The 27,821-nt window shown below is 36.8% G+C and overlaps 1 protein-coding gene across 4 annotated transcripts in view; it reads right to left on the minus strand.

The window, feature by feature from the left end:
- The window catches only part of NAV3 (neuron navigator 3), a 504,955-nt gene that overhangs the window by 374,056 nt on the left and 103,078 nt on the right, over positions 1-27,821 (minus strand). For all 4 annotated transcript variants that reach the window (XM_086884225.1, XM_086884227.1, XM_086884224.1 and 1 more), the window contains exon 2: positions 1,819-2,223. In XM_086884225.1, coding sequence (XP_086740351.1) covers positions 1,819-1,890 — 72 coding nt within the window. In that variant the 5' untranslated portion in view covers positions 1,891-2,223. The remainder of the gene's footprint in view (positions 1-1,818; positions 2,224-27,821) is intronic.

Raw genomic sequence — 27,821 nt, forward strand, 5'->3', positions numbered from 1 at the left:
ATTCAGCTTGACTCTTGCCTAGTCTGATCCAGTAGTATGCAGCTAAGGCACCCATGTCAGCCAGTAAGTCAGCCAATATTTCCTAAAGTGATAAAATGTAAAATTATGCAAAAATTTGACTTAGAAACAATGCAGGAAAAAGAGCCAAATTACTACTCCTTCTTATGTTTCACCACCACTTATAAATCCTTCTTTTGTAAAAATATTAGCCTTCTATAATGATATTAGCATATTAATGATATTCAATTACTACTAAAGACCCCTGAATGAAATTAAAACTACCAAGACTTCTGCTTATTATCATCACATTTACTTCTTCAGCATCAAACACAGCACAAAAGCAGAGCCCGTTATTAACTGCAGAGCCTTCGGTGGTCATCACATAATTCTACAGATGGACAAAATATCTACAGACTTGCTCAAAGAAAAGATTTGACCTTGAGGTACAACAGATCCTCTTTGAAACAAACCTTCTCCTCCTAAGCAATCCAAAGAGCTAGTGTCTAAGAGTGAATCTGCAGGTATTAGACATGAAGGGAAAAAATTCTTTTGAAATAAGAGGGGGGTTAGAGGAAAAGGGGACTCGAGCATACTGGGTTCCAGGTCACTTAACAATGGTTCAGAAAACTGTTCACCAGATGGGGAGATTAATGTTAACATTTCTTAGCTTTTCTTTTGTGCCACAGAAGGGTAGGAATTATGAAATGGAGAAAGTCTCATGTTGTAAACTAATTACCTTTTATCATGTACCTCTCTCTCTTTCTTCTCCATTACACAAAAAATGCTCAAAGGTTGAATATATTTTATGTAATAATTTCATCATTTGTATTCATCATAATATTCATCATATATCCTACAATTCCCTGCACTTTAGAGGGTTATTTGCTATGACTGAAGGACTTAACACATACAAATCTCAGAGACACTAAAACCGAGTATTTGATTTTATAGGACTTAAAAATGACCCAGGCCACAAGCATATATAGTAATAATGAAACACATAACCTGCACTTCAATACATTATTTGGGCAGTCCCACTGAACTTATGCATTAACTCAAAGAGGCCAGTAAATCTCACTTCAATGCATGAAGCACACTAAGCTCACTTCAATGTATGAAGCACACCACAGCCTCAGATGCTACATCAGATCATAATCTCTCTGGTGGTTGCTAATCAGTGCAGGAACCTTGGAGCACAGGCAAAAAGAAAATTGGAGCATTTTGAACTTTTAATAAACTAGAGATTGAGAAAGCCCACAAAACAAAGCAAGCAAAAAGTTTCTTTTCAAGGAAAAGCCATTAATGTAATACCAAAAGACCAATAAAGCATGCGTCCTTCTATTATCCTCTAAAAGCTTAAGACATCAAATTGAGGTTTATAAAATAAGCATTAGACATATTTCTAGATCATAGTATGAGTAATTCATAGTATGAGTAAATTCATGGAAGCATGAATTTACATGCTTAAACTGCCTTAGATCCTGACGGATAAAAATTTAACAAAAAATTTAACAATACAGAACTATGTGTAGAACAGAATGAAAAGGGTCTACCCATGCATCCAAAGTAAAAACCAAAGATCTCACCCTGTCTGATCAGCCAAAAGGCTGATGTCAGACTTTTCCTTCAGATCAGCTGATGTACAGGTTTTGACAGTCAGCTTGCTAGACAAATTCAGGGAGTTTTCTGTACTGCAATATCATGTGAGCATAGCAGGCTACTTTATCCTCAAATGCACACTCATTTCCAGTTTACCGAAAATCATCAAAGAGTTTGCAAGTCATTCAAATATAATTAAGTAATTAAAAATAATCTTACCTTCTTTTGATCTTCTAGTTTATGACTTACTGGATTCCTTCCATGCTTGTTCATCTCTGAAGATAAATCCATCACATTCACTACTTGCCCTTCAAAATGAAATCGGTTCAGCAATGCAGCAAACTAATCCAAAAAACAGGGGCTACCAACACAGAAACATGGTGCTTTTTTCCATCACACACCATCTCTGAACATCAATGATTTGGAGAAATGACTAAGAAATGCATTGATTGAGCTGAGGAAAACTTTGCAGTTCACTCTTGAGACTTTCCAAATCACCATAGCGTTTTTAAATGCTGATGCTTAAGAAGAGAAATATTCATCTACCACTTTTAACTCCAGCTGCTATCTGTATCTTTCTTCACGGGTTTCCATTTTACAGGAGATTACATCCTGACTGTGGACCTGTTGAGATAAAAAAAAAAAAACATTAAGATTGATTTACAGTTTTCTGTCACTTTTTTTAACTGATTATTGGGTACAGATCTATTAGGTGTGTGTGTGGATATTGTGTGTTTTTTTTCTTCGTGGTTTTGGCTTGGGGTGGACTTCTTTTGGTTGGTTGGTTTTGGTCTGGTTTTCTGGTTTTGTTTGTTTGTCCTTGTTGTATTTGTGTTTGTTTGTTTGTTTTTGTGAAGTGGTTCTGGAGTTTCATTTAGTACTTGAAATGTGCTAAAGAATGAGTACTGCTCATTTAGTAGGATGAAGTAATATATGGTCCCATTCATTCCCCTCTACATCCCTTTGAGCACACAGAATATTCACTGAGAACAGGTCAGTGAATTCCAGACATCAAAGCAAAGGAAAAGTTCTAGGAAAGAGAAAAACAAACACTATTTGGCTACAATACGAAAACACTACATTAAAAATGGTCCAAAAAAATGCTCCTTAAAATGCCAAGTCACACCCCTAAGCTTTCTTATTATTGTGATCCAGTTACAAAATAGGAGAAAGGCACAAAGGTGAGATAAACCCAGCAATGAGACAAAATCAAGGGAGCAATACTGATACAAAGAAACACTGATAGCATAGTACCCTGTGAGATACAATTTCTTCCCCTGGCTGCAGAGTGCTCCAATAAGAAATAAAATTGTAATTATTCTCAACACCACAGCATTTATCTTGTTTATCCTCACATGCAGTTGAACATGATAGCAATAAAGGAGTAATCAAGCAATAAGGACAAGTCCTTTACAAAAATAACTAGAAACAAACAGAAGATGCATTTGCCTTGGGAAACCAGAGGAATGAAAACAATTGTACAATAAGCTACAGTATGAGAGAACACATATCCAGATATCTTATTACCCAGACACTACTTTAGCCTGATCCATCTTACCTTAGAATCAAATGAATTTTCCTTGCTATTCTAGCTTTTGAGAATCACCTCCTTTTGCAGATAAAGCAGTGTATTACAAACACACTCACCAAAGGAAACTCAAATGTTTAGAGACCATTTTTCTGTTCATTATTTAGAGTATCCTGGGGAAAGCTGGTGAAATAAAAAACAAGACTAAGGCGTTAACTGCCCATAAAATAGGAAGCAGTGATTAAAACTATGCTGTTAAAATCTTCCATAAACTTAGGATTTTATTGGATTAAGAAGCAGATCAGATTCAATAGCATACTATAACCCTCCCAAGCACACATAGCTTTTCTCACCCTTTTTCCACAGATTCTGAAGCACAGCAGGACAGAGCCAGATATCACCATAAGGTGCAGCCTATTTCCACCCCCACCTGTGATTTCCCACATTTGACAGTTTCACAGATCCACAGAATACACAAAACCGTAATGCCAGGATGCAGGAAGATGAAACATGAGATACTGCTGCAGGGATCAACATCTGGATTCATGCTTATAACAATTGTAAAGCCAAGATAAGTCAAAACCAAGCTCTTAAAACCCAGCAGTTTCTCTGGTTCATTTCATGGTCAGACATGTGAATTATATTACTTCCCATGCCTGGCAATTATACTATGCTAGGCAATTAAGCTATTCTGTGGAACTACATGGTGTTTTCAAGCCAAAGTTGGACAGAATGCAAATAATTTTGTTTGGACTGCCCTCATTACTTTTAACATGCAAAGCACAGGGTGGCAATTCCTGCTCATTCCATTCAGCACATTGTTCCATGGTCTTCAGCCTTTTCAACATAAACAGCTGTAATTAAATGCTCTTGGCTGGCAATTCTTCTTTCTTTTTTTTTATTACAGTGGAACAAAATTTATTATTCACTATTTTACACTGATATTTAACATACACAGTCACAGAATAAAATATCCAGAGTCCTAGATAACATGATGATCCCACACTAAATAATACATTATTTATAAGTCACCCACAAATATAAAAGTCAAGGTGAGTTTGAACTTTTTTACCATTTTATTTTCTTAACAGACACAAAAAAGTCATTCAATAACAATTTCTAATAATCAGATACTTATAGCAAAATTGTCTTCCAGATGCATTTAACACTGCAAGCACAGGCCTAAAAGAAGTGGAGCAAGCTATCCAAGCCAGGAACATCCTTAGACTTTCTTGCTAAACAACACAATGAGGAAAATACTCTGTGGAGATTATTATGAGGGGCTTAGGGGAGGGAGGTTCATAACTTCCTTCTCTAGAGAAACTATGGAAAGCATTCAGGGTGATGAAGATTCTGGGTTAAGTACCACAAATTCTTGCCTAAATTCAAGTGGACTTAAGTCAGGTGAACTCTGTCTGAAATAACTTCTACTTCACTGTGAGCTACAGGTTACTGATAGACTAGTGGGGAACAACCTCAGAATATATCCTGAGAATTAACCAGCATTATCTTTTCTATACTGCCCTTATTATCAACATAGATAGTTCTTGAAAAGTTTACAGTGACAGGATGTTCAGAAAGCAACCAGAATCCTCAAGCTCCCAGGCCTCTTCCATGTACTAGTAGTAGCACTAGTAATAATACTACTACTAATAATTTCCTATAAGTGGCACAATCACTAAATATTTGGTGGAAGCTAACACAAATATTTTTACAGTCTGGATGTTGTAAATCAACCTGGTCAAGGAGAACATACAGGTAGGGTGAGTTGTAAGCAACTACTATTTTAGTCAATTCTTATGATTCTACAAAATCTACATAGAAAATGTTGCTGTACAGCCATAGGAAAAATTTACCAAATTAGTTTTTTTCCTAGGTTTCTTCCCATTGTCATTGGCCTTCAGATGTATTAGAAGTCCATGATCACATAAGGACCAAAACACTGCTCTATGGTTGTTGTTATTGGCAAGGGTGGGGACAAGTGGCTATGTTAAAGACTCAACAGATTACTTTCTTTTCCAAAATCCTCTTGCACCCTCATGGACAGTCTCAATTTTTGCCATGTCATTAAAGCAATTTTAAGACAGGTCTAGGTATAAAACTATGACTGTAACTTGCATATTTCAAATTTTCTGCTTTGTTTACAGGACAAGTCTACTGAATTGCATCCTGAGTATTATCAGCTGCTCTGATAATGGTTTATGCTTAACAGAGTTATGTTTTTATTAAAGAATTTCTGGATATGCTGATAGGAGATGCCATGCAAATTTTAGAAGGACACAACAACAATTTTCAGTACTAATTCCTCATTAAAATGGAGCTTCTAGTTTATGTGCAGTTATACCAGGGAATTTGGGGATGGGAGGGAGAACAAACTGAGGACAATACCCATTTACCGGTTTCAGACACAGTAGTTTGTATGCCAGGACCAAAAGCAAATGCCATCTGTAAATCTCAGTGTACAGCTAAAGCAAATCCCAGATACAAACCAGCCTTTGCTCTTGCCCATCAGTGTTCCCAGGGATGGCAGCTTGGCTGAGGGAAATGGTGGAGAGTATCAAGACTATGACTCCCTTCAGAATGGCAGTGGGGCACATCTTGTGCAAGGTGTGCTCCGCCCACCTGTCCTTCAGGTTGATAAAGCTTACCACTAACATTCTGCAAAATTATTCAGTATCACATTGAAGATAGGCAGGTCAGGAATATCAGGAGTATGACTTCCATACTTGACATGATCCTTCTAGGTGATATGGCACCCCAGTATGGCTCTAATAACTTACTCATAGCAATAGTTTCACAATGGCCTTAAAAAGCCTCTAACCATGAAAGCTTCTTATCTTTCTTTGTAGTCTTTTACCAGAGGGAGAAAGCATTAAGGTTCTCTTTATGGGTCTAACTTCAAACATTATGATCAGGCACACAAAGAGTTATCAGAAAAAGAAGATGATGTTGACTCTTGGAGGATTTGAGAGCGATGCCAGGGAACATTGCTTTTAGCCAGCATTCAGAATAAGAAGCCAGTATCTGTTCTCTGCACACACATATGATAGAAGTGCCATAGAAAGGCTTGTCTGCACCAGATAAAAGCAGTCTGGGAAGGCAGCTGGTGAGCCAAAAACATATCTCTAAGCACTGAGGCTTGCCTACAGAATTATTTATTCTGATACAAAATTAATTCTCCTCCAAACACATGCCTGATTCACAGCAATACAAAAAGCTGCAGTGTTTACATCTCTTTTTAATCAATGTAGGTTTTTACTTAGATAAAAAGTGACCCCAAAAGGACAAATCTAGAAATATTTCCTTTATTAAATGCATATGTGGCTGAAACATTTGTATTATTTCTGCGAGTGGTGTCACGTAATCCTCTGCATTTCTTCATAGGGAAAAACTCCTCTTCAGTACAGAATGCTATGTGGAGCCACCACATTATCAATGAGGATAGAATTACAATTGTTTGCATTGTTCCTAGCTCTAGTCAATGCATATTAAAACATTTATTTTCAGATTTGTATGGATTAAAGAAAAAGATAAAGGGTGATCTAATATTTACATCCTTACAATGCTTTCCTGCTAAGCAGGATGCAAATTGCCTCAAAATCATCAAACTGAATGCACAAATTAACACTGGTGCACATAATGAATTAGAAAAAATGAATTAAAAATCTTATGTGTATATATATTCACACACATTTATATGAGACTGTTCTATTCTCAGAAACCATTGTTATAAATGGTACAGCAACTCAAATCTTTTTGTTTTTCCCAAATCGTTTTTATCTTACATAGCAACCTCCATCAAACAGACTGAATCCTCTATACAGAATTTAGAGCTGCTATTACATGACTCTTTAATTTTATGCTTGGAACCAGTACCAGACAGGAATTCCTTCTCTGTTCCATCAACCAATTCTTTTGCCACTGACTATCAGAGAAAAAGAAGCATAAGAAAACCTATTTTTAAGAGATAGTCCAGTCTAGCCTTTTACCATGATGTCTCCTAAAGATTTGTTGTAAGGGATGACAGTTTTGTTGCATGCACAGTACTCTGTGCCAAAATACATAACTGAGCATCAGACCTAAATGGTATTTGGTTATCTCAACCAGAACTGCTCTGCTACATATTCAATCTCTTAAGAGTTTCTATGAAATATCTACATTTCACTGTGCCTTACAGCACTTCTGCAGACATGCTGCAAAGGACAAATTCCACCTTATATCAATTCTGCCTCTAGTTTCAGTGGGATATTTCTCCATTTCTGTCCAAACTTGTTTTGAATGTTCCTCTGTACTACTGAAATAGATGAAAATAGTATGGTGTAGCTTTTATATTTCTAATGTTTGAGAAACAATAGGAAGAATTGGTATTCCTTATTTATTTACATGGTAAAAACCCTGCAATATTTGTATTATTTTTTATAGCACTGCACGTATAAAAAAAGAGCTGCCTTGAATAATAAGGCAAATATTCTCCAAAACTTACCAAAAACCTGGATGGGATATGAGAAAGAAAGACAATACTGAAGTGGAAATGAAGAGGAATATAGAAAGCATATTCTCATATTCTAAGTGTACAATAGAAAGAGTAAGCATGAAAACACAATTAAATCCAACAATGCAAGTACACCTATATGGATGTTAAATTGCTCTGACCCATTAACCAAAGCAGTCTCTTTATGTAAGAAAACTATTTATGAGGCTCATGAGAAAGAGGAAGGCTAATCAAAAAGAGCAGAGAGCTCACATACCTTTGAAATTTTGTTTCCTAGGGAGCTATTAAACCTTCATTTCTCTTGCTTTTAAGTTTTGATTGGCATGCTGAAAAAAGATGCAGCTGACCTGTGTCTGAGCAGTGGCTGATCTTCTGGGAGTTTTAATCATTTACAGCTATTGTTCTAATCAGATTGCCAAGACATAAAAAAATCCCAGAAAAAATGTGATCCACTTTTTTCAGTGCACTTTACAAAATTTCCAGGAAGAGAAAGGCCTTGGGCTTTGGGAAGTATGTTGATATATGGTAGCTCTATGGAGACTAATAAATCTGGTATATTGCAATACCCCATGTTAAAACTTTGCTACCATCCATGAATGGAATGCAGCCCAAGGAGAGGTGTTTTCTCTGGGTATTATAGGCTGTGAATATGACAAACAGGAGCACATGCGAAGTTTCACATATGTTGCTATTTTGAGCAATTTACATATTCAAAATACAAAAACACACAATGAAGGGTTGCCAGTTACTCTTACATGAAACACCAAAAGCCACCTCCCCTACTCTACTGGAAATAAGAACTTACACTCCCCAATTTGATAAATCTAAGTTCTTGAAACTTAAGAATATCATTAAATTACACAGCCTCTCTTGATCTGTCAAGACTTGCTAAATAACTCAATTGGATAAAAGATTCAGCTGCATTTTCAGAAAAATTTTAACTCAATGCCTGGTACAAGTAATGAAGCTAAAAATCATACCTATGCTCACAGACAACTTCACAGCTGCTTCAAAAGCTGCCAATTAATTCTTTCAGTATTTGTTTAGTGGCAGCCTTTAAAGGTGAACCTCATGCTCATCACAAGAAATTATATATAGGTGCTGATCAAACATTGCAAACAGTGCTCTGTTACCTCAGTATTCAATCCATGTCCAGACCACTCTCCTGCAATTAAGTCAATTGATCCAAGTAAATATGTGGCTGAAACAACAACTCCTAGAGACTGCAGAGCAGAGAGATAACTGCCAAAATGAGACTGCTGATTGGGGGTGGGGGAAAAAGATAAAGAGAGGGGGGAAAAGGGGATGCAAAAGGACTATAAATATTTTTACAGAAAGAGCCAAGTGACAAAAAAAATATTTCAAATATTTGAAGACAAAAAGCTTCAGTAGGTGGTGCTGTCTTAATCGTGCAGTAAAAAGATGACCTTTGATGGTAGAAGTCTGTCCTCACAATAACTGCACCACAAACTAGTTTAAATTTGGGCTGGGAAAGACCTTCTGGGTAAATTGCTTCCTGGTCTGCCAATGCAGAATACATTACTACATTGTATTTTCTATTTATTCTGGTATTATGCTAAACTCCCAAGTGACACAGCTCACAGTGCTTCCCACATGAGAATATTAAACAGGCCAATAGAAAAGAATCATCTAAAAAGCTTCTCAAAATACGGGTATATTGACTTAAAATTTAAGCTGAATTTTACATTCTTAAAGAAATTTGTACCAATATTTACCAGTGCAAATAATTGCTTACTCCATATATTTTTATTTACTGATTGTAACCTCACCATTTGGAACACATTAAAAATCTTTTATTAAAACAAGTATCTAAGCAAACTCTGATTTTTGACTTATCTTAGGTCTCAGTCCATTCAAGTGAAACTAGAATAGACCTTGAGAGTACCACATATACAACTGCATTTTAAGATATCAAGCACTATATCAGCTGCTCCCAAGAGTCTCAAAGATGGAAGTCCATTCAAGGGTTAAAAGAGCTTTAACTGACAATAACATGGACTGGAAATACAGGAATACCTGGACAGTCCTAAGCTTTACTGAAAATGTAGAACTGAAAAGGGTTTGAGATAACATGTAGGATATAATCATTATAAGAAATATAAGGCATTTGTGTCTATCTAGAGCAGATGTTCATTAATGCCTAAATTATGTCTCAAGACAATAATGTACTCAAAGAACAATGTCACACTCCAACTGTAAAGAGATTTGCATCACTGGGTATACCAAACTACTCAGTGTCTGTGAGACAATCTCGAGTGGGATTCATCTGAATAGACAATGTTGCATAAGTCTAAAATCATGGCTTGGTGGTCTCTCTGTAGTTTGAGAAAACAAATAGGCATTTTTAGAATGGAATTCTTCTCATCCAAACTAGCTGAGATGAATCATGACCTAGAGGAATCATGACCTAAATGGCTTAGGAATGTACAGACTTTTGCTGTATGTATGAAATCAGGCGAGAGGAATCATTTCCTTCAAGCCACACATCTTAAGGGATAGAATATGTGAGGCTCATACATTCAAACACATGTTAGGAAGCCATTAAAAAAAAATAAAAAATAAAATAAAAGCTCAAAACCCAAAAAAAAACCAAAGCCTAAACATTTGATCAAGCTCTACTGGAATAATCCCATACAAATAATCAGTAGCTATCTCTTCATTCCAAGTGGATGTGAAGATCAACAGATTTTACTGGTTTGTAACAGGTGAAAATGCTGTCACAATAAAAGTGAGGTACTCTAGGGGAAATGAATCTGCTCCTGTCACAAAACGTTGCCCACAATTATACCTCTTCTTTTTTGAAAGTTTAATGTTGACTTGGCAGATAGTTGTCAATAGTCTCACAAAAATTTACTGATTTATTTTAAGTACAAAAGGCAAAAATACACCTCAAGTACTTCAAATTTTGTCATGTTTTTAATTTTTTTATGTTAGAGAAAATGTATTCTGTAGCTACTCAAGTCAACAATAAACCTTGCTGTCGGTTTAGGAATGATACTCTCCAATTTAGTCCTGCTAAAACCATTCTGCACTTGCTTTCCTCTCCCCCTGCAAGTGGGAGCACAAAAGGCATAGATCATGGGTTGATTTAAGAACCATTTACTAGAAAGAGCAATGAGACAAGAAAACTAACAGTAACAGCAACAGTAGTAACAGGGGAAGGTGTAAGACAAAGAAAGGATTTACAAAGAAAGCCCGCAACAGTAGACAGTAATCAAATACCAGTTAGCTCTTCCCCATGACATTTTCTCCCACTGGAAGGAACATCATTCTCAAAAGCAAGAGAGACCCTTTTCCCAAGCCCAGGCAATGACTGTGAGATAATGCAGAAAAACCTCCTAGGTCATAAAACCTCATAGCTCTTCAGCTACTGCAAAAATTAACTCTGTCCTGGCCAAAAGTAGGACACCCATGAAGACAAAAAGTAGGCCTTTCACTGTTTTCTTTTAAACCTTTGAAACAGCTTTGAGAGTTTATTTGCCTCTCAATATGCAGAACATTTTTTTGACACAGTCTTTTCTTAGCAGACATGGCTTGGCCTATTTCTGGAATACAACACTGATGATCTCTTTATCGCATCATACAAGTTACTTGCCCTGAATAAATAACAATAACTGGGACAATCTTATGACTTCTACCTGTGTAAATACCACTCCTTAGATCTGAGTAACATGGATCTCTGACCTAGCTACAAGTTCCCTCCTCACCCATATCCTGTGCTTATATTTAGAGATTCTATGATTCTTTGTCACACAGCGAGATTAAAGAAATTTAAATCAAAGTCTTGGTTTGCAACATGTTTTATAATAAAATTTGTACTATCTTCTAGTATTTACTGCATGAGTTACCTGAGTTACATTGTCTGTAGCACTTTTGATTTTATTTCTCACATCTAAGCAATTTTTAATATCATATAGTACTGCAAACTTTCCTCCTAAAAGATCCTAAAAGCTAAATTATAAACTATATTATAAGGTTGTTAATCCACCTTCATCCAAGTTAACTACAGGATCTATGTTGTGATTTTAAGACCAGCTGAAAATTGAGCTTGGCACAGCTGTTTGCTCAACCTCTCTCCCTCCCTCCCACTCTGATGGAATGGGGTGGGAAATTAAAGTAAAGCTTTTATGTTGAGATAAGAACAGTTTAATAGTTAAAATTGATGGTAACACTGATCTACAACTCAGCTGGTGAGCTCATTCAGCTGGTGAGCTACCAGAGGTTCTATTCCTCTTTTTAAACAAACACATGTTCCAGCCCTTCAAAAAGTGCCAAAAAATTAACTCTGTTTGAAACGTGCAAAAATTAAAGAAAAAAGAAATGCTAATTATCAATGCAAACAATTCTTATTTTCTCTGCTGAGACAGCTGTCTGGTAATTTGCCCTCCCAATTATTAAAATGTGATTCATGTCACAAACACAATGCTAAATTAGACCACAAATGTGCACTGCTTGCACTGCTGTATTTACATCTAAATATTGTCAGTCTCCCAGACACTCTTGGTAATCAACACACAGAATATGTATCATTCAAGATAAAGAAATTTGAAGGTCAGAAATCATCCACAGTGACAAAATAAGCACAATTACTTCATGTGATAAAACATGCATGGACTTGTGAACAGTATTTAGCCAGATAATATCTGCATCTCATATGTATCCAAATTTACCATTAGCCTTACATAATCAAAAATCAGGTATGGAAAAAATCTCTGAGAGAGAAATTTAGCAGCTGGGTTTTTAGAAAATGTGGTTTCTGAAATTAAAAACTCAAATCTAATTATTTTGTTCACTAGATGCTCAGACTGGCAAAAAGAAGACTGAAACAGTCCTGTAAAATGTATTATGTACTCTATCACAATAACAGTATCTACCTGAAGAACTTTCTGTAATTAATTGCATTATATAGTTGTGTACAAATATTAAAAGGCTTCACCATAAAAAGATGAAAGATGTCACTGTCCTACTAATTGTAGGTGTATGATCACCCAGGTGATGAGGGAGATGGCAGATGAGCTTGCAAAGCTGTTCTCCATCATTTACCAGCAGACCTGGCTCACTGGTGAGGTTCCAGATGACTGCAAGCTGGCCAATGTGATGCCCATTCACAAAAAGGGTGGGAAGGAGGATCCTGATAGTTATAGACCAGTCAGCCTGACCTCAGTACCTGATAAGATAATGAGGCAGTTTATACTGAGTGTCATCACACAGCACTTACAGGATGACCAGGGTATCAGACCCAGCCAGCACTGGTTTAGGAGGGGTAGGTCGTGTCTGACCAACCCAGTCTCTTTTTATGATCAGGTGATCCACCTGATGGATGCAGGAAAGGCTGCAGATGTCTGGACTTCAGCAAGGCCTTTGACACTGTCTCCCACAGCACACTCCTGGAAAAGCTGGCAGCCCAGGCTTGGACAGGAACACTCTGTGCTGGGTTAAGAACTGGTGGTGAACAGTGCTGGGGCCAGTCATCAGTGGTGTCCCTCGGGTCTGTGCTGGGGCCAGTCCTGCTCAATATTTTTATTGATGACATGGATGAAGGTATTGAGTCCTTCATTAGTAAATTAGCAAAGGACACTAAGTTGGGAGCGTGTGTCGATTTGTTGGAAGGAAGGAGGGTTCGCCAGAGAGACTTGGAACATTTGGATGGATGGGCAGAGTCCAATGGGATGAAGTTTAGTAGGTCCAAGTGATGAATCCTGCATTTTAGCCACAGAGATCCCCAGCAACGTTATAGTCTGGGGATGGTGTGGCTGGACAGGGCCCAGGCAGAAAGGGACCTGGGGTACTGGTGACAGCAGCTGAACAAGAGACAGCAGTGTGCCCTGGGGACCAAGAAGGCTCCTGGCCTGGATCAGGAATAGTGTGGCCAGCAGGAGCAGGGAGCTCATTGTCCCCCTGTACCAGGCACTGGTGAGGGCACACCTGGAGTGCTGTGTCCAGTTCTGGGCCCCTCAGTTTGGGAAGGACATTGGGACTCTTGAGTGTGTCCAGAGGAGGCAACGAGGCTGGTGAGGGGCCTGGAACACAAGTCTGGCTGTTGGTGTTGTATGGCTGTTCAGCCTGGAGAAAAGGAGACTCAGAGGTGACCTTATCACCCTCTACAACTCTCTGAAAGGTGGCTGTAGGCAGGTGAGGGCTGGTCTCTTTCTCCAGACAGCATTGCCCATTCAAAAAAAGGGTGGGAAGGAGGATCCTGGTAATTATAGGCCAGTTAGCCTGACCTCAGTACTGGGGGTAAAATAATAGAACAGATTATACTGAGTGTCATCATGCAACTGACAGAAGCTGCATCAAGGGAAATATAGGTTGGATATTAGGAAAAAGATTTTTTACAGAAGGAGTGACAAAATACTGGAATGGTCTGTCCAGGGAGGTGGTGGAGTCACCATCCCTGGATGTGTTTAAAAAAGACTGGATGTGGCACTCAGTGCCATGGTTTAGTTGAGGTGTTTGGGCATGGGTTGGACTCAGTGATCTTGAAGGTCTCTTCCAACCCAGTCATTCTGTGAAAACACTGAATTATTACTACTTACATATTTCTACATTCTTGCTGCTTGTAGATTAAATAAAACTAAATTGCATCATACAAGTAGAGGCTAGGACAGAAGAAAAAGCTCAGAAAACAAGGTCTTTACCCAAGGAGTGTATCACATTGCAGTGATAGAAATTTAATGGTTCTTCAGGAAGCATAATGAACAGCCTTATCTCAGGAGACCTCTGTTCTCCACGCCCATCGAATGGTGACAGCTCATCCTTACCAGAAATCGATACATGGAGGAAAGCACTTGCCTGAGAGCATTAAACACTGTTAAATTCCTGTTAGATGCCTGCTGTCATCAGAGACAAGCATTACCATGCAGCCTACCAAGCTAGCTCAGATACTGCAGTTCAGGCAAAGAGACCTTTCTCTATTTCTCACTACTACAAACTGAGAACACCTCTGTTTAATTTGAACCTGTTTGCTTCTACTAGTCTGGCAGTTCTAGCTCCCCATACCACTACATCAACAAGCCAAATCTGGTCTTGGCAGGCAGTGGGGAGCTGCACAGGCAGTAAAGGCAGTCCCCTGGAGTGGAAGGGAACACACAGCTTTATCCTGCCACATTAGGAGCAGTATTGATGGGCTGCAAGACTATTATGCACAGATGTCTTCTGACAGAAAGTGGATCTCTAATATTGAACCCTTGAGTATAGAGATAAAATGGAAAGATGTGAAACATTTGGGGTCACAGAAGCATTTGACTAAGCTTTCTCCAAAATAACAGCAGAAAGAAAACCAATCTAACTCAGCAACTAAGCATTCAAGCACACAACATTCCTAGATAATAGGAAGCAGAACAGTCTTTTCCACAAGAATCATTGTGAAAATTCATGACCTGGTCATTCAATGTAACTGAAGCAAGCAAAAAGCTGTATATTACATAAGAGTTTGAGCTAGAGATGGGTAAAGAGATTTGCAAGCAATAAAACATATACTCAGCTATACTGTAAACAAATATTAACAAAAAAAAAAAGAAAAAACAGAAAACAAAAAAACACACCAACCTATCCCTAGCTCTCTCAAATAAATATTTCTATGCCTAATTTGTCAGTTAGTTCAAACTGTACTCTAGTATTTGCAATAAGAGGAACATATTGCTCTGAGATCAGCATATTTTATTAGCACTCCATTGCAGTGCTGGACAACCACACTAAACATCAATACCTTCAACTGCTCAAAGAACAATTACATTCTGCTTTAAATATATCTCAGTTAAAACATACAGAAAACATCACTGAGAGCAATATCAGACTCTGTTCTGGTGAGCCATAAAAGCAATTTGTTATTCACACATTTTTAAAAAAAGTAATGTTTAAATCTATTTTAAAAATCTGGTTAAGCTTGTAGGGTCTTTGTATTATGAACATATTTGTTTGCTTTGAACATGCTACAAATTTGTAGGACCAAAGAACAATGGCACGCACTCCCTCCCTTGCCCCTTTTTTTATTCTTATCCCTTAATAAAATGAGTTGAAACAAATAAACATAGCCAATTTTCATGACTGACTCACAAAAATTGGACTAGTAACAAAGGTAGGTATCTGTGCAGTTTGCAACAAATGTATCATAACACTGTCAAAATGCAGAGACACATATTATAATTTATGACCTGAAATTGTTTTAATTACATACTTATTGTAACATTTCTCTGCCTAATATTTTCAAAAATAAAACATAATCAAAACAATGCTGATGTTTTATAAGCAAACCACTTTCTGGTCCAGCTTCTACAATCAGGCTAAGAAGCATCTTAGCAGCCATTCACACTTACAAGAACACAATTTTCTATCACCACATGAAATGGTGAAAGAATTAATGACAATGACCATGAGATTCACATTTCATCACCTTGTTTTGCGAGCTCTCTTTCCTTTATATAAAAATCGTTGTTGTGCTGGATAAACCATTTAACACCATGTCCTTCATTAGCACAGAATGAAAACGAAATGGAGAAGAAGACAGTCCCCATCCTGTTCACAGCAGGCAACCGCTCATAGTAAAAAACAAACAATGATCACAAAAGCAGGTATTAAATGTCAGTTTTAGCAGAGCCAGGAGGCAAGCTGGAGGCAGTCCATCCAGGACAAGGCAGACACACACCTGCCCTACTGCTGCCCAGGGTACATATGTTCTCTGGGTACAGGACCAGGCAACACTGTCAATCTGACACCTCAGAGGAGCCCTTAGTTCTCTTGCACAGGTATTTAAAAATAGTTTGCTGTTTTCATGATAAAAAAACTTTTTTTCTCATGTATTCCATTTATATTGTGCCCTTTTGCCAGACAATTTTCAAGTGCTTAATATTAATTAGCTCTCAAAAGGCATATTTAAAGAATAGACAATCATTTCATCCACACTTCTATCCTCTATGGCACAATGTGGTGACAACAACATGACAGCTACTTAAAAAGCAAAATATAATAATGGAGAACCTAAAGCTGCTGAGGGTAAATTTTCTTAAGCTTGAATTTTCAAAGCCTATTCAAGGCCCCAGCTGAGCTCCTGTGGGCTTCTTTGAAGCTTCTAGCTTTCCTAATCAACCCAAGGATCTTTTTCAAAGAGAAGTGAAAAATCTCAATATTATTAAACCCTATTAAGCACATACCTTTGCCCCATCCTGGCTTTATTTTGTTATTTGGGTATTTTTTGAAGTTTCTGTGCAGTACCTATGGGTGTTTTTTTGTTCCCTGTGAATTATTTTGCACTCTCCTACTTTCTAGAAGGATATCCTATTACTATTATCTCAGGCTTAAGAGTATCTTTTCTATTGACCTTCAAGTAAAATTCAAAATATGAATTTAAGATCATACACAAAAGCAGGATAGAATAAGAACAGTGTAGGAAACAATTATGAGACTGTATTTCTAAATGTATAAAAAATGCATAGCCAGACAACAACTAGCAGGTAAGCTATAAATAATGTTGCACAGTTCATTTGGATTTTAAAGACTTAACGTACTAGCAACAATAATTAATTTATAGTTATTTGCAATTGAGATTTTTTTTTTTGTTCATCTGCACTATTTATTATACACTTTTTCCACTTTTTCAATGGCAAACACTGCAGGCTCCAGGTCAAGCACTAGGAAGTGCATTGGAGAAGCAAAAAATAAAGATTTCCGTTTTGTCAGAACAGCAAAATACTATTTTAAAATATCTAGTATGGATATTGAGATGGCATAGATAAATTATCTGTAATGAAAGAAGTAGCTGATGCTAATAACTGAGCTAAATTGGTCAAATAACCAATTAAAGTGTCATCTTTACTTAAAATGCCAATTAGAGCAAAGGGTTATTAAGATACATGTCAGTCACTAAAACTGATGAATCCTAATTCTTTTACTGGATGTCTTTTCTTTAGCCTCCCCCAACAGCAAGAGCTCTTACCCAAAATAAAACCAAGCTCCCACTTCCTTTTTTTAAGAAACGTTGCATTCAAACTGTTCCAAAAGGCAAAAATTAATAGTGCTACAACACAAAAATAAATTAACTGTCTATTAAGACAAAGAAATATCCAAGATATCCAACAAGAAAAAAAGGGGGAGGGGGGGAAATGCAGAGAAAAAAGAAAAAGAAAGGCAAGTAAGTTAGCCTGAGGGTAGCCTGAGGCTGAGGGCAGCTGATATGAAATGCAGATCCTCCTTCCCAGCCCCCCACCTCTGGAAGGAACTCTTCTCCAGATTTCAAAGCTTGTATAATGAGGAGCCAATAAAACATTATAATCTGCTAATGCCTCTTACCGCTGATTCACTTCCTTTCCCTTCAATTTAGCCACGTCACATAGATCACCATGGTTTACTAGACAATGCACGAGGATGAGGATTACACTACAATTGACAGAAGATAATAACAAACACAGTAGAAACACAACAATAATACTTCCAACAACCCCTGTAATTGGAGACGAGATATTGTAGTGACAGATCTATTAGCACTAGGCCAGTGGGAAAAAATCTGGGTTTCAAGCTTGCAAGGGGCAATTGTTTGGCCTGACCAAAAACTCATCATTCTGTGTTTCTTCCCTGCTTAGCTCAGTGGCTTTTGGATCAAGACAGCATCATTATTTTGGTATCTCAGTATTGCTACATTCAATCACCTCAAGAAACAATAAATCCATGCATATAAAGTAGTCCAACTACTGGTATCATGCTGCCTTCCTTCTATTTCCTTAAAGCCAAAATATAGCAAAAAGGAACACAACCCATTGAAACTGCATTCACAATCTGAAAACAGGCCTCCAAATCTAGAAATCAGCTGAGAAATGAACAAATATGCACTCATACCTAATTATTTTGCTTCAATACACTTCCTTGGTTTCATCTCAGCCTTGCTTCTCCTGCTTTGGTACCAACACTCCCTAAGACTTGTTTCATTTAAAGATCTCTTCAGAAAATGCAATTTATTTCATGAATACGTGAGCCAACTAATCTGTTTCTGGCCTAATCAACCTTAGCTTCTGTGGTTTCACCTTCCAGGATAAACCTTACCATGTTTACCAGTTTACAACTCTGGAAATGTCTCTTTCAACACTATAGTCACGTCAAAACAGATGCTCAGGACTTTGGCATTCCTAAACTGGAGGCTAAATCTTCCATCCTAGCCCAGCACAAGCAGAGGAAAAGGGGCAAAAGTCACATTTACAACAGTGCATTGGCCACAACAGATCCTTAATGAAAATTGAAGCAGTCCAGAGACTGCTTTCACTTACACTCAATTCTGTCCAATTCAAAGAAGCCTGCTTAGCATCTGAGGAATGGGAAAGTAGAGGCATAGTCCAGCAAGAAGTTCTGCGAAAATTTCTTTCCAGATCAAGACCTGACAGGAGATGTGAGAGTTACAAAGAAATTCTCAAGGAACTCCCATCTCTGGAAAGCAGAGTAGAATTGGACTTGCAACTTACTATGCTATGCTACACTATACTGTGCTACATAATGCTCCAGAGCCATAATATTTATTGCCAGGCAGAGGTCTCAGTATTTTGATTCTTTAGGAGATAAATTATAATGACTTAATGATGAGTAAACAGAATATTGGTGACTTAGAACATTGGAGTCACATTAAATTACTAAAATAGGAAGAATGAAACTTAAAAACCAGCAATCTCTGACTTCACAAATAAGGTAGTGTAAGTGTAAATATACTTCCATTGGATTATTTTGGTATAGTATGTAGTGAAAATAGACAAGATGAGCTGTTTAAGATCAGAAAGTTTTCAGTATCTAATAGAATGTTGAAGCAAGTGCATCAAAGCAGACTGCAGCGGCTAAATAAAACTTCAGTACATCAGAAACTTCACAAGAAAAGAAAGGAAACAAGCCATACCAGCAGAAATAGATGATCAGGAGCAAAGACACCTAGAAACACAGCATAAAATAAAAAAAATTAAAAAGGAAAAATGGACTAAACTTAAACAAGTTTAAGCTCTTTACTACCAGGCATCCCTTCTTTTACTGCATTTAGAAGTATCTTTTCAACATCCCTGCCCTTGGTGTCAAATAAATCAACTGATCCATCAGTTATACAGATCTTCCTAGTAGAAAGCCCATAGTCTGAATAACTGAAGCAAGGGCTGCCAGAATTAGGTTTAAAAACCTTAATTAATACTCCTATGACCAGTAGGCTTGCTGTAAGTATAGATTCCATGGGTTGCCTTGAAAAAAAACTATATTAATTAATAACATCCTCTCTCCAGATTATTATATTTTCAGATCTAACAAAAGAAAGAGAACTGGCAGAAGAGTTGGCATCTTAAATTGGCCAAATGAAACACAATACACTGAGAGGAAGATAATACAGCTTCTGATAGTGAAGTAGTGACTGCACAAAAACATATGAAATTAAGAGAATTAAAGATACTGTAAAACTGTAATTTTTTTATTAATATCTTCTATAACAAATTTGGTGACACGTGCTACATTTAAAGTCATTGAATGTATGTTTTAAATATAGTTATCTTCATTCTGAAATACTGTTTCTTCAGAAAAGGTGAGAAATACTATTAGGATGATTTAACAGTCTTGTTTATCGCTGCATAGAAAACTATTCAACCCTGACTTCATGACTTGCAGTCCATCCCTGGGAAACAAGTTTTTCTCATTCTTTCCTCTGCTCAATATATCTACATCATTTCATCACCAGGGCCTGCTCACCAGTAGAGAACAGATTACTTTTCCAGCAAAAAGACTAGACACTTGATCCTCTAAGTCTCTAATGCCATCCAACTCTCTTTTAAAGCCATTATATTTTCATCATGCAGCTATGCTTGCTGAACATCCATAAACATGTATTTTTAAAGGCCTAACATATGTAAAGACTCATCTCTCTATTTGCCTTTGTAAATGCACATAGCTGAGGACAGGTTACCTTTCAAGAAAAGCTCAGAAAAAAATACCAAAATCTTCACCCATTGGTTTTTAGTTTGAGTTACTGCTTGAAAAGCTTTATACCAGTCATATGGTGTCTTAGCAAAGGACTGATCATTTTTAAGCACACAAATTTCTTTTCACATCACTACACTGCTATTGCCACTACTTAATGACATGGGATTTGTACACCACCCAAGCCACAGCACATCTAGAGTTAGTCAGTGATGTCCTGTCTCACCATCAGTCTCCTCATGCTTCAGGAAACAGTAAAACACCACACATCAGGAAGAGATGCTTATGAACCTCATTTATGTCTAAAAACAGAAGACTAGAGCCCATCTCAGCAGAAACATTATTCCAGAAACAAGTACCCATAGAAAAAGATGAAAGTTTCCACTAGCGTCTTATATATTTTCATATCAGAGTCATATTTTTTCCTTGATACTGCCAAAAACCTTCTTTAGGAAAATATGTAAAATCACTTTGTTTTCAGTTGATAATAAGCCTTATCAGAAACTCCTTCAAAGCTCAGCCTAAGCTTTGCTGCACAAGAGCACACACATCAATCCTGTATGTCCCAGACTCTGTGGGCAGTGAGCTGTTCACACTGATGTGTCTTTCCATACCCTGCCCACAAGAAGCCTATGTGCCGGCCTGGACTATGGCATATTTATACTTTTCCTCCTTGGAGACTCCTAATGTTACTAATTACTCTTCTCAATGCTGCTAGTATTAGACACAACAACAAACAGTGTTTTCTCCAAGAGCCTGCTGAAGATAAACATCCCAGAGACTCCAACATCCAGATCAATTTGACAAAACCATCCTGGAAAACTTAATTTGATTATAAATGCTAAGGTCACAAGAAGAAGGGGAAACAGCCATTTAGCATGAAGTGACTGAATTATTTACATAGCTGAAAAATTAAGCAGCGCAATGCATAACACAGAGCCTGAAGGACTGATATTGTTTAGTCCTAACACATGACTCATAGCCTTAAGTGCAGTTATGTGCAAAGCTGAATCAAGTTGTTTCAATATTTTTATTCTTGCAATGGTAAAAGCTCCAAAACAAACAGAAAATCAAACCCTGCCACATGACCACCACAGGCAGAAAAGGCAGCAGTTCAACAGTTTACCTGACACAACCCTTCATGTCCAAGACTGTCTCAACTTCATTCTACCCACGAGGGCATCTAAGGACTGCTCTCTGCTGCCAGCACCAGTCCTATGACTACACTGATGATCACTGATGAATCATGGAGTCTCTTCTCATGATGTGCAAAAGCTCTATTGCTTGGCCACTGGCTGCTCTGATTATGGAGTAAATCTGCTCTTTGGATAGAGGACCCAGCCCTAGGCTGGAATGAGGAGGGTTTGTCCATTTGGGATCTTGATTACAAACACAAACACAAAATTCCGCTCCCAAGAAATAGCTCACCCCTAACAAAAGGGCACAGTTTTGTTTGCAGGTTGTAAGTTCATCACTACATTCCCCTGTGTCGCAACCAGGACCATTAGCAGCATTTCTCTTCCATCCTTTCTGCAATATCATTCTCTAGGGAAATTAATTAAAAGCCTACACAGAAGCTTGCATTTCAATCTGAACAGTTTCCCTCCCTCCTCCTCTTTCCCCAACTCCACTGTGGACGTATGATAAAATTAAACAAAATTATTTTGAAGGAAAGTCAGATGTGATGCAGTATCCCAAATGTTTATACATTTCAGAATATCATCATAGAACAATTCCTTCTTCACTAGTTCCAGTGGGAGAAAGTATAAGGAACACACTACTAATATCACAAGCTTTTCAAATAAAAATAACAAAGAAAATGAAGAAAAAGACAGTTCTGTGTTCTGTATTTCAGAAAATTACTGGTAACAATGAAGTCATGTTACCAGGATAGATTTGTGTCTTTTCATAGCATATATTCAATTAACAGGCACAGTGTTTTTTTGTGTTTTTAAACTTTGACAGCTTACTCAGGAGTCAAGAAACATGTAATAATACATCACAAAGTTGTAAACAATAGCATTCTCCTACAGGCTAGTAAAAAAGTTATTAATTTACTCCTCATAACACACTGGTTGAATGGTGCTTGATAACTCAAATAGAGAAGAATATCTGTTTATAATCTTACAAGATAACAATACTTAAAAATTCATATTAACTGTGCAGTGAGCTGAGAATAATGCTTTGTTCTTCTTTTAATTTCAGATAAGCACAAAACAGTGTTTATGCTCTCAGAGCTGTTCTCATACTAGGGTAAACCAGCACATTTTCACATGATCTCTACTAGAGAAGAATCCAACAACAAAAGCAGAAACAAAATTCCCAACAGAAAATTATTTGTTTGCAGGAATGTCTTTATAGATCCTCAGATTTATTAATAACATATTTTTAGCTATTACTGTATTTCCCCACCAACTAGACACATCAGCTCCAAGCTATAATTTGCAAAACACCACACTTTTCAATGTTATATTTCAATATAATTAAGCATATAAATGACTTCTTATATTTTTATAGGAAACAATAAGCAGCAATTACTGTCAGAAGTGACTGCTGTCATTCAAAAAAAAAGTCACTATATGTTTACACATGTATTTGTAGGAAAAAGGAATGGTAATTGGTGGTTTGGAAGGACTCCTTTTAGTTCACATGGGATAGAGGGCATGAAAAGTAACAGGCCAACAATCAGCTGAAAATAAGGGTACAAACAAAATTCCATGTTCCTCCACATTTCATATATCTGTAATGCCCCACTGCATGGCAGTTGCTTTAAAACATCCACTGTTCTCAAATAAGCATGAGAAAGAAGTGCTAATAACCTCATTGCTGAAGTCTCAAGGAATAGATGCCTCTCCCAAGCTTTCCTGTAAAGCCTAGAGCAGCAGTGCAGTTATGGGAATATCACCTAACAGGTTTGCCATTTGTGCACCAGATTTGCCAGCATAAATCTGCACCTGCAGAACAAAACAGTGCCCTGAGATCCAGCGTGACAATCCACTGAGAACAGTGTGACAACAGACTACAAGACTGAAGCTGATGAGGAAAACAGTGCCTATGAGGTGCTCCTGCTGTCACCAACACAACCTGTGCTAAAGCCAGGGTCTTTCCTGGTCTACAGTTTTTATGAGTTTGAAGAGACCATCCAGGAGTAATGCTGAAACAAGAAATTCAACCCTCTCCAGACAGATTACACATTTTACTTGGTTTCTCCACCTTCATGTTGCTATATGGACATATCTGGCATTAATAATTTTTTCAGAAGCTTTGTCTTATTTTCCCCTTAGGCTTTTTTTATTTATATATTTACATTTGAAAAAAAAAAAAATGCTGCTAAGGAGGCAGACAGAAAAAGGTTTTTGCACAGAAAAGATGTTGTTGCAAAGAAATGTTTAGTCTGCATGAAATGGAAGAATACTTCTTAGGAACCCTTAAGGCAAAAATCAGGAAAGTGGGCTAAAGAGAAGGTACACATGCATATCTCAGCATGTATTTCTGCTGATTAAAGAATATTCTTCTTATTAGAAAACAAGTTGAAAGTTCCTGAATCTTATAGTAGTATTTAGCTCTATACTTACACTAATGCAACTTTCCCTGAGCTAAACTAGTGCTCTCATTTGAGAGCACAGTAAAATAAAAAAAAGACATTTAGTTACCATGAGAATCAGTTACTCTAACATGCCTCAACAGCTCTTGACGGGTCACTTCACCTGCAGAATATCTGAAGCCAGACAGTTCTAATAAGTGCTGAACTACATAAATGAACATGAATTTGGACAAAAGCAATTAAACTTTACAAAAGAGTGAGAATCTTACATTAAGAAATTTGAATCTGAGAAATTTTGTGACTCTTCCAGCAAAGATCTGATAATTTTTTTGATATGCTTTTGTTTCAAATTTTGAAAACTTGTTTCTTTCTAGACTCAATGCTTTCTTGGCCACCTAGATATTTTATTATTTTTTATCATAAGTCATTTTTTATGATAGCATTTATTTGTAATCAATTGTATATCTTCTAGAAGCAGCAAGGATTTGTACAGCACCAAAAATAGCCACCTACAAGAAAACTTAGTATGAATTTGCTTTTGTCATGAAATAAAAATAAACAAATCCCCAACTGGCAAATGACACAGTGAAAATTAAGAGGTTGAAACACATATATCTGCTTTTTATATAGATTAAAAAAATACATTTTTTGGGGTTTCTTCTAGCTGAAAAATAAAAAATATTAAATTTCACTGCAAAATATGTATTTTCTCTCACAGTTATTATTACCTTCAGCTTCTGCATCACATGCAAAAGAAGTGGTAATATATCAAAAGAGGATCTATAAATTCATGGAAACCTCTAGAAGTGAAAAATCAGATACAGTGGAAGACCAAGAACGTAACTTAATTGGATATTTTAATCAAGATAATAATTTTCTATTACAACAGAATTTCATTATGTGACTTAAAAAATATTTAACTACATTAAGAAAATATGAAAAAACTGTAAGAAAAGACCTGACAAGAAGAAATTAGTAAATGCTACAGTGCAAAAAATGGGGAAATTCTTAAGAGTAATCAGTGGCAAAATGCTATACTATTGTGATTTGTGAAGTCAGCTTCATTGTGCTTGTTGCATCTGAACATTTCCTAGACTAAAGAAAAAATAAAATTACAAAGCCCAATTCTCAGTGAATGTTGCAGGAAAATAACCAATTTCTAAGTACATTTCTAAGTACATGGCAGCTAAACAACTAACTTTAGAGATGACCTTACAATCCCAAACATAATTACATATCTTTTGACTTTGTGTTGAAATATTTGCTATTTATATATTTTAAATATATTAATGAGCTTCTTGGTTTTGAGGGACTTTCTCTTTATCCCTTAGAATAATGCTATTATGGTTGAATTTCTTCCTACCCCCTTAAGGGATGAAAATTGTTGCCCGGAGAGCAGACTTTCACCCGATATCTAATGTCTAAGGTCAGATTCTGTAAAACCCCTAGAAGAGAAAATAAAAAAAAAATCTGTGGGCATAATGTCGCTAACCAAAGTGCACCTTAGCAATAATTCCTTGCAAAAATGTATGCACCTACTGCAGCTAACATTCATATGCAATCCATAAGCAATTTATAAGCAATTGTCCAGCTACAAGATGTTCCATCCCACCACCAAAGGTGCAGAACAGATAGCTGTTTCCTGGTGTGTACTGGCACAAGCAGAGCTCAAAGTCTATTTCTCTTCTATTATAACAAAAAAAATGTTTTTCTGAAGGGCACAGAAGCTGATTATCAAACCTTTCCAAGAAGAATAATTATGACTGAAATCTAAAAATCTCATTTAAGAGAAAATGTCCACACTGAAAGTCAGACATAAGGCACATAGGGCAACCTTGGAGCTCAGACTGGTGTACCACTCGACACCAGACAAAGCTACCTAACCCTGAAAAGCACAGATATACACAAAAACAGAATTTCTTTCTGCATTTCCACAGTCAGAGACTGGATGGGATCACAAAGTTGACAGTACTGATTCAATCAGACTGGAAACTCCCAGGATAAACATACAGCAGATGGCTGGAACAGTAACATACATGCTGCATTCATTCACCCCTCTATTATTCATCCTGAAGTCTCTCTTGACTAAACTGTAATTTTCAGGAAATTACAATGATCATGGTAGGTAAATGAACAAAAATTAAGCCTAATGCAAATGAACTTCATCCATAAAATATGATTCATGTTGGAGCCATGTATTTTTCTTAAAAACAGAAAATGGAACTGATCTGTTTCTGTATGCAGATGTAAGTAGATACACAAATACACATGCACAACAATTGCACAAATAAAATTTTGCATGTGATGGTGGCTCTGCACAAAATAGGGTCCATCAGTTGCATTCTATTCTCTCAAATATTACCCTTTGGTTGATAGACCTATAATTAGGAGCTGAAGGTTTGTTACACTGTCAGTTGAATGAATTGATCTGCAATGAAGCTTAAAAAAAAAGGATGTGAAAAGGGCCTTAAATAACCAATCTTCAGTGGACTTTGTAGCCAGCACAACACCTTTCACAGGAGTGAAGCACTGTAACATCTGCAAACAGAAATTTCTTTAAAACTAAGCATGTGTTAAAGTGAAGTGAAAGCACTTTTATATGTGATGAAAACCAGTTTAAATCTAGTTCAAAAGTTTCCTTTTATGGAGCAGGGAAGAAAAACGTCTTTTGTATGAGGCTATTATTAAATCACACCACTTTAATTGCATATGAATTACAATAATAGAATGTATTTTGATAGTAAAGCCACGTATATATATATATATATATATATATATATATATATAGGGCAAACCACAATCTAATAAAAACCACAAAACAAAGAGGCTGATAAATCACTAAGCTGATCACTCTGCTTCTGTGTAGAGTGACTGTTCTCTCTGACACATTTTCAAGTGCCTACTTATTCAATGAAAAGATTATGCAAGAGCCTGACACGTATCAAACAGTGTGACAGACAGACAGGCAGACACACATATTACTAAGCTCTATTGCAAAGCTGCAATTTGTGGCTGAACCCAATGCTAATCTAACCTCTGTCACTATAGCAGGCACAGAAATTGATCACAATCATTACTGCAGATACAGTCAGGTTTGCTTATTCAGCCTTTCCACCAGAAAGTCCAGTGCCTTTTGTGCTGTGGAACTGCATCTTTAAACAGTTGCTTGAATTAACACAAGGAGTCTGACAAAATACAGCTCTTGCTTAAGTTCAGATTTTAAACTGAAACAGGACTGTGAAGCAACATGGTCAGAAAACAACTGCACTTAACCTGCTACAGAGCTATCTTCCAAATGAAATAATCAGCGAAAAAGAAAATATCAGAAAAAAAATCTCAGAAATATTCTGTTTCTCTTTGAGCATGTTTTATAGATTTCCCATACATAGAATATCATATGGAGCACTAAACTAATTTTTCAAAAAATTACATTATCTTCTGCTTCTAGTAAACATTACTCTTGCTCTTATTTAGGTTATCTGTATGAAAGAAGCAAACAAAAGTCCATAACCTGTCTAACTAGAAAAAGGCAGGTATCAACAAAAGGTGCATCACTGCAATACCAGCAAAACCAAACCTAGCATTCTCTCTCACATTATCATTACTTATATAGGCTGGATTGTTAAAAATGGAAAAGATACAAGAGAGACATAATAATAAGCACTGAAAACTTACCTGGACACAACAAAGGTCTAGTGACACCATAAAAACATATA

This window comes from Cyanistes caeruleus, chromosome 4 (assembly GCF_971803275.1).
Source record: "Cyanistes caeruleus chromosome 4, bCyaCae1.hap1.1, whole genome shotgun sequence".
NCBI classification, from domain to species: domain Eukaryota; kingdom Metazoa; phylum Chordata; class Aves; order Passeriformes; family Paridae; genus Cyanistes; species Cyanistes caeruleus.